Here is a 13,339-nt window from a genome sequence, read left to right as displayed (position 1 = left end):
ATTCAAAGCTGTCCCAAAGAAATATATGATTGATAGAGAATACCCATGTACTGGGAATCTACAGGGAGAAAGAGATATTTTATGTGGGTATTACTCAGACAACTCTTTGTGCAGGAGGTGGTGTTTGGGCTAAATTCAAAGCTGTCCCAAAGAAATATATGATTGATAGAGAATACCCATGTACTGGGAATCTATAGGGAGAAAGAGATATTTTATGTGGGTATTACTCAGACAACTCTTTGTGCAGGAGGTGGTGTTTGGGCTATATCTTAAAGGAAGAATGTTAAAAACGTTCAAGAAGGAGAGGAGGACATTTCTGCAACCAGAAATTCCATGGGGGTGGGGGGAAGGGGAACACAGTATCCAGAAAAAGGATGTGGGGAACCTAAATGGATCACTATTGGAGGTTTTGTTTGCTGATAATAGTGACAGAGGAGATGTGGAAAGTGAACAGTGATAAAATAAAAGCTCTTGATGGAAAATGAAAGGAATGTGAGAAGAAAGGGTTTAGATAAAACCCTGAGGGAATAAGAGACAGGAAATGCTTTTGAGTCAAAGAATTAGGTGAATGAAGTGGTATTCTAGGAGGATCAATCTAGTGGTGGGTGCAGAATGAATCAGAGAGAAGAAGGAGAGAAAATAAAAGCAGAGAGATGGACGAAAATTATTTACAACATGAGTGGTAATGATGGTGATATCTCCTATCTTTTAGAGGGAATGAGGAGAGTGTGAGAAAATCATTCATTCAACTCAGCTTTACTTTAAATTAAACCTTTGATGTTAAAAAGTACATTCTCCACGATTGGCAAATGAAGTGCCAAAATGAAAAATATCCCTGTTTTTGTGTTATTTTTTATAGTTCACAGATTAAGGAAATATAAATCCACCATGATTTTACATTCTCACAAAGTGTCTAATTAAAGTTAAGATTTTTGCTTTAACTTGGATGCAGCAGAGGCTGTCTGCTTACTTTTCTCTGTAATGTGGTAGCAGATGATAGGGACTTGGCAATTTTAGTACAATGGACTTGCACGGTCTCTCTATACAGATACATTTTTAGAAGGTTCTGTTTTTGACCCAGATACTTTTGAGAGGGACTAAACTGTAATACAGAGGTTTCTTGGTTTCCTTTCAAAAATGTCAGTGCCCGTGCTATGATTGAATGTTCCAACTAATAATCTTAATTTTGACAGCAATGTATTATCAGTGACACTGTGATTCTTTGCATTCCACCACAGCAACATAGATCAACTCTAATAGGCATGTGATTGCCAGGCACATCTGTACAGTGCTGCTTTGGCGATATGAAGGTTATGAGAACATTTTGCTGAATTTCACACCTGAAATATATTTAAAATTTTGATATTTCTGTACAAAGGATAGCTTAATGTCTTTTTATCAATTTGTATTTCTTCTTTCCATTAAGGAGAATAAAAATACACACTTACAATACAAAATTAAAATGTCAAAACAGAAACTTACATTTGGCAAATGACAACTTGTGGTTCCTGAAACCAGAAAAAATTAAAATATACACGTATTCAGTTATTTAGCTAGAGTGTCTACCATCTAACCTGAAGACTGAGAGGCAATGCCAAGCTTGCAAAACGATTTTATAATCTTGGTAGGAATTCTGAGTCTTAGATAAATTTGTATAGTTTGAAGTACAAGTCTATGGAGATTTTGCTACTAGTAAATAAAAGATAAATATTTTGGACATCTTCTCAGATCTTTAAACTCAGATCTTTTCTATAAAGAAAGGCAACGACAATAGCATTTCCAATAATGATCCATCTTCATTTATTCTTTAATTTTTTTTTCTAGAAGTTTATTGAAAACCTCCTAAATGTGGCATATACCATCAACTTTGTAAAATCTTGGGGGCTAAAGCAGTTAAATTAATGAGAAAGAAAAATTTACATATATTTCAATAATTACTGAAAATATCGTAAAATGAAACATATCACTAATTTAATAAAAACAGACTTCTATAAGAACAAAATATTTTCAAATGTGTGTTTTTTCACCTTCCTAGAATTTTTGACAAAATTTTGAAAAGTTCATACCTCTTTTTTTTTTAAATTAATTGCCTGACTTATTTATTTGTCTGGTCAATAAATATTAAGCGAATGCCTTCTCTGGGCTAGGTGCTGTTCCAGGTGATGGGAATGCTGCAATAAAGACGACAAAGCTTCGTATTTAACTTACATCAAAGCAGTGGGAAGTAGATAATAAACAAGTAAACACACAAATGAATAAGACAGTGATAAGTGCTATAAAGAAAATAAGGCAGGGTACCACAGCAGACAGTTAAAAGGTATCAGTGGGAGGCAAAATAAAATTAAATGGTCAATAATAAACGCTGAACTTTCAGAAGGAGAGAACAGACCTATAGTTACTAGAGGTGGGAAAGGGGGAGTGGAAGGAGGGATAGGGAGTAATTGGGTAAGGGACAAAAAAAGTAATTACGATTTGTAATGATAAACATGTTAATAATATTGATTTAATTATCCCATAATGTACACAAATACTGATAGTCAACTCTGTACCCCACAATATGCATAAATAAAAATAATGAAAAAGAAAAGAATAAAATAAAATAAAATGGTCAGAGAATTTCAATTAGGCATTCTTGCCCGGCATAATTGTCATTTTCTCTAAAAGAACAAGATAGATGCTTTTTAAAAGATCAAATTCATTTTTATCTTCTTGGGTGTCTTGTCCAAGTTCATTTTTTGCTGTAGCAGGAATTATAATTTTGGCAGAAAATAAAAAATATATAAAAATGGTAACTTACTATTAAATTTATTGTTGAATGTGTTCCATTAGTGCAGTACCTGTTTTTAAACTGTATGAATTTATTGTACTCAAATTCATATATCCATATAGAGGACATGTTAAAATATCTTTCATATTGTTTCATATCTTTTAAGTATTAAAAAAATTCAAAGCATTTATTCTGGGTTTGAAAGTTATTAATGCCTGCAGCTATAACAGAAAAAACATAGTTTCAACAAATGCCATAATTAAACTGGGACTTGAGATCACCATTTTATATAACATGTAGGCTTTCTTTACCAAATTTTTTTTTTCAAAATAGACATATAGGGGTAACATGGGTGGAAGAGAGTGATAACATTTGCAAATATAATATCTATATGACTACAATTCTTCCGAACTGTGATTTTTATAATTTCAAATAAAATGTGTGTCCATGAATAAACAAATTGACCTTTATTATAATTAAATGTAAGTTTGGACAAAAAAAAAATATTTTATCATCTAGATGTGTTTTCCTAGTTTTAGACTGTAGCACCTTGTTTTGTGATGGTAAAATCAATGACTGCAATAATAGTTAACATTGAATGAGTAGTTACTTTGTCAGGATTGCTCACCTTACATTCATTACCCCATTTAATCCACTCAGCAACTCCCTGAGGTCGGTATTATTCTTAGCTCCATTTTACAGATTGTAAATTGAGATTCAGGAAGATGAAGTGTTTTATCAAAGTCACATATCAGGTAAATGATACAGCTTGTCAAGAACCATAAAATCTGAGATTTTATTACGCTTACAAGCTAAACAGTTAGCTTGTTACACTGTTACGGATGCAGCAGAAGACATAAAACTTCTGAGACAAAAGAGTTTATTACTAAGATCAATAGCAATAGTCAGGATCTTGAGCCCCATTCCCCAGAGGACAGCACAAAGGTGACATTTGCACATATAGTGGGCCATGTTAGAGGAGAGTCATCTGGAGCATACAAAACCCCATTTTTTTTGTTCTTACAGTAAGCATGCATGTTCAGAGGGAGTTGCTTTCTCCATCTTCTAAGACTATAAGCAAACCTGCCCTTTGCTTCAGAGAGAGACATAGTCACTATATTCCAAAGACTATTAACATCCTTGAAAGAGTCTGGAACAAAGGCACTTAGTTTCTCTGCTCTCAAGATGAACAGAAATGTGAAAAAACCATAGAAAATTGCCTCTCAACAATCCTGGAATGCAAATACATGTGATCTGATTTTGGAGCCCTGTGGTAGGCTGGGCAACAGGCCCCGAAGATACTCATTTAGCAAAGGGGATTTGCAGATGTAATTGAGTAAAGGATTTTTTTTTTCCTAGTTATAGTTACTAACTGGAAAAGGTTAAGGATCTTGAGATAAGGAAGTGAGGAAATTATCTTGGATTATCCAGGTGGTCCCTAAAGACCGAAGATACTCATTTAGCAAAGGGGATTTGCAGATGTAATTGAGTAAAGGATTTTTTTTTTTCCTAGTTATAGTTAACTAACTGGAAAAGGTTAAGGATCTTGAGATAAGGAAGTGAGGAAATTATCTTGGATTATCCAGGCGGTCCCTAAAGGTAATCACAAGGGACTTTATAAGAGGGAGGCAAGAAGGATAAATGGGGAAGTAGAAGTCTGACTATAGAAGAAAGAGGTTAGAGTGATGTGAGCAAAAGGTAATAAACCAAGGAATGCAGGTGGCTTCCAGAAGCTAGAAAAGTCAAGGAAATGGATTCTTCTCTAGAGCCTGCAGAAGGAACCAGCTCTGCCAACCCCTTGACTTCAGCCCAGTGAGACCAATTCTGGACTACTGACCCTTAGAACTGTAAAAAATAAATTTGTGTTCTTTTAAGCCATCATGTTTGTGGCGATTTGTTACAGCAGCCATAGGAAACGAACACCGAGCCTGTGCTCTTAACCACTTTGCTATACTGACCTTATGTATTTCTTATGGTGGGTTCTACTTGATTGAGATATGGAGTAGGCACATGTTTCCACACCTCAGCATCTTCCTTTCACTGAAGATATTTACAGGAGCTATAAAGTTAAAGAATAATGAATAACTTTGGATAGGATCCAAGTTAGGCTCTCTCTTATGATATTATGAAGAGAAGTGTAGCCAGGAAGAAAGGGAATCAATCTCTTCCTGCCAAATATATTCTCCAGTTGACATGTTTAAGGATAATCTGTTGACATGCTATCAAAGGGTAGTGCCATATTTATGTGATTGCTTGTCTAGCATCTGAAGGGTCAAGCCCTATTCATCAGCTCCAGCACCTATTCCCATCCCCAGCATCTCCATACTCCCCCTTTGAAGTTTAGAATGCAGCAGTTCCTCCAATTTTATGCTAAAATATATGATATCATATCTATATCTAGCCTGTAAATTATTTGATGATTCATCACTCTGTTACTTAGAACTCCCACTACCCACACACACACACACACACACACACACACACACACACACACACACACACACACAGAGATACACTACTGTCAGCTTAAGATCCACTTCAGAACTCCAGAAATAGTTCCAGGCCTCTTCTCTAATCAACTCTAGAGCAGACACATACTACAGATTGTAGGATGTGACCTGTACCCTAATGGCTCTGATCATATAATAAGATTATCATTTTCTGTAGCTAGAAATCACCTCTTATCCTTGGATTTCAAAGAACTTCACCATTGTTTAACTCTAGGAATTTCTAGTGTCTCATAAAGATTGAACTTCACAGTGATGAAACAAACATGCTGAGATAACACTAATGAATTGTTACGAAGTTCCTAACATGAATTTTAAGTAGTGAAAATGCCTCACAGAACATTTTCAAATTAAGAACAAGCTTTTACTCTCTGCTATTAGACTTCAGGTGAATATCAATCTTATTTTTTTGCCTTTAACTCTGAACTTTCTCATATAGAAAAGCACTAAGACTCTAAGAGGTGTAGACTCTGACAAACTATTAAAGGAAATAATGAATGCATTTGTTAGTCATGTGGTATTTCCTAATAAAAAACACTAAGAAGAGATTTGAAAGCATTTGCAACTCTTGAGAATTTAATGGATATTGTTTTCTCACTGAGTAGCAAGAATATAGCCTGTTTGCACATACTGACTTTTGTTGACTATGAATAAGGTATTTTCCTGGAATTTATGAGATTTGAGTCCTGCAAACAGTATTCAGTTTCATTTTTAGTTTATAAATGCATATTTCTCATAATTTTTTATGTTTGTCAAGAAACAGATGAAATATTTAAAAAATAATTTAAACCAATATATGTTTTTGTCTGCAAAGTAAACATGTGTATGAGAAGATCAAATTCTGGGTTCTAAAGGATATTAAGTCATGAAAAGATGAAACTGGCTATGGTGGCTAACGGGTTTTAGTAAACATGGAAGAGAAGACATCTTTTCCCTTATTTATTTCCACCAACGTAGGCATACATACACATGCATAAATATTGACCAACACACAACACACACACATGCATACATATGTGTGTGCATGCTCAAAAGTGATCTAGAAGTTTATTTAACAAAGTCTACTATTTTATAAATGTTAGATTGCTGGTAGGGTCAAAAGAGAGAATGTGAAAATACTTGGTAATCTCCAAAGTACCACAGAGCTATTATAATATTTATATAATTGTTACATTAATAAATATTATGATCGGTAGAATTTTTTTTATGTACTTTAGGTAAGTGATCAGTTTTCAACGTGAATTAAAATAGAAGAAATATGTTTAATCTCGTAACTTAATTATTCTTAGCATTATGTAACTCTTATTTGTTACTTTGGAAATCAATTGGGAATTCTTCATTAATTTAGGACTACAATTATGAACATTAACTATAGTTGTACTGTTGCTTAGGGCAATTAATACAAATTTCTGATAAAAATAAGTCTGATAAATCAGTCGTGGCTGACTTTACTTTGGACAGTCCAAAGTAAGAAACACTAGTTCAAATGGTGGAACTGGATAATATCCATAATGCAAGGTAAGGAAGTTCCATGAAATGAGTCATTATGAGAGAACTTTAGGGAGTGGAAATAGTCATTGCCTGCATAACAATATGTGGAGAAATGTGACTCCAACGTATCTAAAGTATCACTTCATTTTTGCCTCTCATTGACCTTCAAAATTTATTCAGTAGAGTAATTCTTCATACTGCAGATCAAAACCTGGTCAAATCCCAATCCTTTCTGTTCACAAATAGGCAACAGACAAACCCGTCAGTCACTTTAAATCAGAAACACAATCTCTACTTGGTAATTAGAATGACCAATCCTCTATATATGCATATATATCAAAATTCTAATTTCAGTGCATCATTAAAGCTTCCCTGCTTCCCACTTGTGTTGTCGTCTGTCTAGAAGCCTAGAAAAGAAAGGAGGGCATATTTGGTTTCTTCTCTGTTTCTCTACCCTGAATTTATTTTCCTCACTCCCCCTAACCCCTGACCCCAGCTTGTGAGTTAGTTTCTGATGCCCACTCACATCTCAGCATTGGTGGGAATAGGAAAGATTGGTAAGGAGTGGTAAGGAGATAAGGTCTTATCTGAACCAGTGCCATTGTAAACTGACCTCTTTGTGAACCTGGTAAATCTTTAAAATTGACTCTCTTAGGGCGTGTGTGTGTGTGTGTGTGTGTGTGTGTGTGTGTGTGTGTGTGTGTGTGTGTGTCTGTGCTCATACAATCTTTCTGGAAGTTTTCTGTTGTATCTCTCTAATTTCATTTCCCTTGGCCAAGGTGCATGACATTCTATGCTTGTGACTTTGCATCCCTGAATGTTTATCCTCTTCTTGCTTGAGTCTCTGTAACCCAGCTTGATGCATTAGACTGAAGACAAAATTCTGTCCTGTGTGGTCCACATTTGGTGCCCAAAATTATTTGTGAACCTTTTGTTCCAATAAACTCTGGGAATGCAGATATAGTGCAAATCAGCCAACACTATCCTGACAGTAGAATTCACTTTAGCTTTGAGCCAGGTGTAAGGCATTCTGAGGACCGAGTCATGCATTTGGGAAAAAAAAAAAAAAAAAAGCTATAGAAAACTCAGTTCAAAGCTGTCTTAGAGGTACCATTCAAGCTCCATCGCTAGAGTTGAGGTGAAAAGTATCCTTACATCCTCTCTTTCCTATCTTGGAGATTCAGATAAGTAAAACTTATGCCTGGAGAAAAACCTCATTTTTTTCTGTCAGTTTATTAGTGTGGAGGGTTTGGTCAATCAAGTAATTGCGCTGGGTTTGAATTTTGTTTTTGTTATAGTTACCTTTGGTGAACCAAAGCTTTTAGATCCTTCCAGTGGTGGTCGGATGCTACCTTGTGGTTAGTGTGGGACCTGGAATATGCTTGCTCATCCCTCAGCTTCCAGTAGTCCCTGCATGGCTGCCAGACTGAAGGGTCTCTCTGCTCAGTCTTGTCCTTCCCTCAGTGGTAGACTGCTGTGACTTGTTACTAAGTGGGAGGCTCATGGTGGGTGGCTACAAAAGGGGTTCTCCATTCTCTTGTTCCAATTTTGGTCTTAGGTTCTGTGTATTTGGATTTTGAGGGTCTTCCCATAATAGCTAAACTTTGCCTTGTATCTGTGGGTGGTCTTGGGCATGAGATAATCTTCTTCCCAACCCCCAGGGTGGCCAACATTTACTTTTTGCATCAATCCAGAATTCTGGGTCCAAGCAGCTTTTCTACCCCTCCTACAGGGTCAGACAGCTTTTGTTCCTACGCTTCCCCCAGCATCAGTGTACCTTTGTCTGGGACCAGTGACAGTAATTTCTTACTCTTCTCCAAGCAAAAGACTAGTGTTGTATGTTATGAGTAACAAGCCTGTGGTGGGACCAGGGGAGTTTCCTACTCTTCCCTCAATGGCATCTTACCGTCGCAGCTTACTTGACCATTGGGGGAAAGAAGGTTTCCTGCCCCATTTCTAGTGGCAGATGATTTTTGTTTCTGTACCTCCTTCACAGAATTATTGTCTTGCTTTTGGGAGTGGAAAGGTCTTCTTTCCCTTCCCAAGTCATTTAAAAGTTTTCCTTTGTATGAAAGAAAAGTCTGGGAGATTGGGTGTGTTTCATGTCTGTAAGCCACTCTGAGGTCTCTCTCAGGTTTCCTGTTCTGCCTTCATTCTTTCTTTTGTGAACTCAGGGAAGGAATCCTTTGTGTCTGGGTTTCCTGGGGGATTCGTAACACTCACATCAAACCACACTCTGTTTTAAGAATTCTTTACAATTTTTGCTTTTTTAACAATCTGCTTTTATGGTAGTTGCCTCTTCCTCCTGTACCCTGTTCAAGGAACAACACTTGCTGTGTCCTGTCTTTTCCAGGAAAAGGCTTGTCACCTTTGAATTTCACTTCATTTTGTTGTCTTGGGATCTCAGTTTTTGATTGGACTCAAGAAATGTTGTGATCTTGTAGATTATTGGGCTTCCTCTTATCGTTATATATTTCAATATTCTTTTGTGACTTTCTGAATCTTAAGCAAAGCTGAACTCCAAATGTTTATAATTCATTAATGCAAATAGGAATTTGAAGAGTAAGACTGAAGTATTTTTAATAACTGTTTTCTCCCCTTTCATCTCAGCACTGGAATCAATTTAAAAAATAGTCAAGTACTTCTGTGAATATATGTGAATCCCTTGTGATGCTTTTAAATTGCAAATAGGAATTTGAAGAGTAAGACTGAAGTATTTTTAATAACTGTTTTCTCCCCTTTCACCTCAGCACTGGAATCAATTTAAAAAATAGTCAAGTACTTCTGTGAATATATGTGAATCCCTTGTGATGCTTTTAAATATCCATAGTTTATATTCAAAGACATTTTACCTGATGCAAAAAGGTTTGTTTTTCTGCTTTCAGCAAGCTCATTTTGTATTATTTTTTAACCAAAAAAATAAAAGTACCAATAGGATTTTTCACTTAACAAAAAAGAAAAATTCATTTATGCATTACATTATCTGAAAAAAAAATTTGTTATTTAAAGAGATGGTGCAGGATGATATGATTAAGAATTATCTAAAAATATGCTCTTTATTAATTGCTAAGATTTCCATTCAGTTTCTTACAAAAGATTATTTAATTGCCAAATATCCACCATGTAGTAGCCGAGATGTTTATCTGAAAATATAAGGTTGTCGTTCTCAAAGAGTGTGTAGTCTAGTTGGATACATCTGTCAGATAACAAATGAGGCAAAGGACTAATTACAAAGAAGGCTAAGCAAATAAATCAACTTATTTTTGCACTCCATATCCATAAAAATTACTGAAAAATATATTTTTAACAATATAAATTGATAACAACACTGGAAATTGAAAAGTGTACCATCAATTATCAGAAATAATGAGGATTTCATGTTTAGAATGGAGATTGGACCAGACTGACAAGAGCACCAGAAAACATACCCTAAAACACCACAGGTGTGAATTTGAAATATGTGTTGAAAAAGAGAAGCACCATTGTCCTAACAAAAATGAAAAGAGATGAAAAAAGGACCTTAAGGCAATCTTTAAAGCAATTTAATAATTAACTGCACTTAAAATAATGAGTTCAGTTCAATTCTCCCTCCCCCACCCCACACACTTTAATTATACCCCTAGAAGTACACACAAAGAATTGAATGGGAATAATTGTCTATTCATGTGAGAGAGAAAAAAAGAATGAAGTGAAAGTTTTACCTCAAATATTACACACAAAAAATATAAAATTTAGAAAATATGCTTTTTATGGTTGGCTTTTTTTTTTTTTCTTACTTTAAAAAAATTGTGGCTAGTTATACTACAGGTTGCCTCTTATAGCTTCACAAACACCTATCTGCTGTCAGTCATGCCTTGACCAGCTATTACAAAATAGTTTCAGGATCAATTTTTTTGTTTGTTTTGTAAACTACACGTACTTAATTATTTTGTCGAGTCCTATATAGCATTTTTCTTTAAGACTACGTAGAGGATTATAAAGTTTAGATGTAGCAAAAGGGAAGCATCAAATTTTGTCTCATAATTAGGTCTCCTTTTTAATTTTAAAGGTAAGATATTGAATCAAAAATTGTAAAGACTAAGTAGAAAATTAAAATAATTGAAATTGTCAATCCGAAGTAACTAAGTAACGTTCATCAGTTCTGTAATTGGATGAAGTTCTTACAATTTTTATTTCCTTATAAAATGTGTGTGTGATATATATACAATATACTATTATCTAAACCTTCTCCAAGAAAACAATAATTATTTTTACATGTTTCATGATCTCAACACAGAAATTCTCAACACAGAATTATATGTTAAACCAATTTAAATCAAATCTGATTGACAAGGTATTTATTGTTATGTAACAATAGTATTTCCTAAGCTCCTAGTATATACCAGATATTTTATTTAATTTTATTTCTCTCTGTTTCTTTTTTTTTTCCAGATATTTTATTTAAATTATTCAGAATCTTCCTTGAATGTAGGAATTTGGTTTTTTTGCTCAAGTTAGGAATGTAGGTCTTATAGGAGTTAAGGAATGTTCTTTTATAATTCAATTCATTGCACGCTATGCTGAGGTTTGAACTTGCTTGTCTGATCTCAGAACTCCTAAGTGCCATGATCTTTCTAACATGCCGTAATACCTTCCCTAGTTATCCTGTTCATAAATTAGCATAGGGTGGGGATGATCACAAAAGAGTTGATTATAGAAATTCGAAAATGTAAATGTCCTTAAACATCACATCACATAGAGCAGAGGTTAAATGGGCAGGTGTGGGAGTCAAAATGTTGGAGTTTGAATTCTGTCCCATAACTTACCAATTTATTAGCTGTGTAAATTTTAGTAGATTATGTAACCTCCCCAGCTTTGAATTCTATATCTGTAAAATAGGGATAATAATTGTTCTCGGTTGCTCTTAGGATTAAGAGACATCATGTTTGTAAAGAATTTAGTACATGGTAGGTACATAAAGAAATGGCTGGAATATATATACGTATTTTTGAAATATATATATTTATGGAATATATATATATATATGTTTGCAATAAGAAGCCAAATGAATCCAGAAAGGATATATCATTTACCAAAGGCCTAATGGGTAATTAGCAATAGAGTTGTAACTAATATTCCCGACTTCCAATTATATTTCTGTAATCTTTCCAATATTTAGTATGTTAGGCCATCATTTCTAAAATAAGTACATTTTACAATAATTATGTGAAGTTCACAATAACTGTGAAGTTCAAGTTAATTTGAACATTTAAATAGATGGAGGAAAAACTCCTTTCCTAGGAAATATTTCACCTTTTTGTTAGAAGTACTGAGGACTATAATCCAGATGAGATATTATTTTAAAAAAAAACAACAAAATACTGTGATCTAGAAAGATGTATATATCAAGTAAATTGCTTCAAACTATGAATAACCTAGTTATCAAAAGACAAATTTACTTATTAAACAACTCTTAAGAATTTTATTGGAATAATAGATCATTTGCTATAACATTGATATTGAATTTTCTATCTGTACAATCTCAGGGATTTTTTTTCCCTTTACTCTTTGAAGAGTTCCTGTCCTGTGGTAGTAGAATATTAATTATTCTTTATTGGATACAATTTACCTATCATTACATTACCAACATTCCAAATTCCCAAGTACATTCAATATGATAATGATAAGGAAGGAAAATATTTTATTTTTTTATCAACTTTTTCCATTGCATAGTACTTTCTGAGTAGTAATATTGCAGTAATCTGCAGGGTGTTTATCTAACTGAAAAATCTCTCCAAATTTTGCTTTTGATGCTTTTGAGGGTAGCAATGGCATATGTCAAACAACAGGGCATAATACATCTTTAGCCACATTAAACAATATGTCTGTATGTGAAAATATGAGTATGTTCATATGTATGATTTTCTCTAGGACTCTTTTGATTTATAGGTGGTATTTATAATCCAAATGAAAATATAAATTGCAGATATCATTGTCCATAGTCCCAAATATCTGAATATTTTTAAGGGTGTAGGAGTTAAACTAAAGATTTAATTTATCTCGTTTATTTGGCACTCTGTGAAAATATTGGAATGATAATCATATTGAGACAATAAGAGAGTACTTTCATGGGTATTATGGACTGAACAAGCTAGCCCCATAGGAATCACCATCCCTGATTTATTGTTAATTCTTTTCTTCAACCAAATTTATAGTGCTTATATTCATTTGTTTTTCATTTTACAAATGTTTACCAAACTTGTAGTGCTGGTATCTATTAGATGTTACTAGCATGAATTATATTTCTATCTGCCTTCCCCTTCTTTATTTGTTTATTTATTTATTTATTATTTTTTAAAAATTTTATTTTGTCAATATACAATGTGGTTGATTATTGTGGCCCATTGCTGAAACCTCCCTCCCTCCTCCCTCTCCCCTCTCCCACCCAACAATGTCCTTTCTGTTCGTTTGTCATGTCAACTTCAAGGAATTGTGATTGTTGTGTCTTCTTCCCCCACCCCCGGTTTTTTTTTGGTGTGTGTGTGTGTGTGTGTGTGTGTGTGTGTGTGTGTGTGTGTGAATTTATTTATTTTTT

At 34.2% G+C, this 13,339-nt stretch overlaps 1 protein-coding gene across 1 annotated transcript in view; it reads left to right on the top strand.

Annotated features, from left to right (window-relative positions):
• LOC103604074 (low-density lipoprotein receptor-related protein 1B-like) overlaps positions 1–13,339 on the top strand; it is a gene marked incomplete at its 3' end in the record, with an annotated part of 152,863 nt that overhangs the window by 3,276 nt on the left and 136,248 nt on the right. The window contains exon 3 of the mRNA XM_008588666.1: positions 8,064–8,123. Coding sequence (XP_008586888.1) covers positions 8,064–8,123 — 60 coding nt within the window. The remainder of the gene's footprint in view (positions 1–8,063; positions 8,124–13,339) is intronic.

Source organism: Galeopterus variegatus, unplaced genomic scaffold (genome assembly GCF_000696425.1).
Source record: "Galeopterus variegatus unplaced genomic scaffold, G_variegatus-3.0.2 Scaffold4948, whole genome shotgun sequence".
Taxonomy (NCBI): domain Eukaryota; kingdom Metazoa; phylum Chordata; class Mammalia; order Dermoptera; family Cynocephalidae; genus Galeopterus; species Galeopterus variegatus.
Note: the sequence above shows the minus strand (reverse complement) of the source record. Positions and strands in the feature narration are given on the sequence as shown.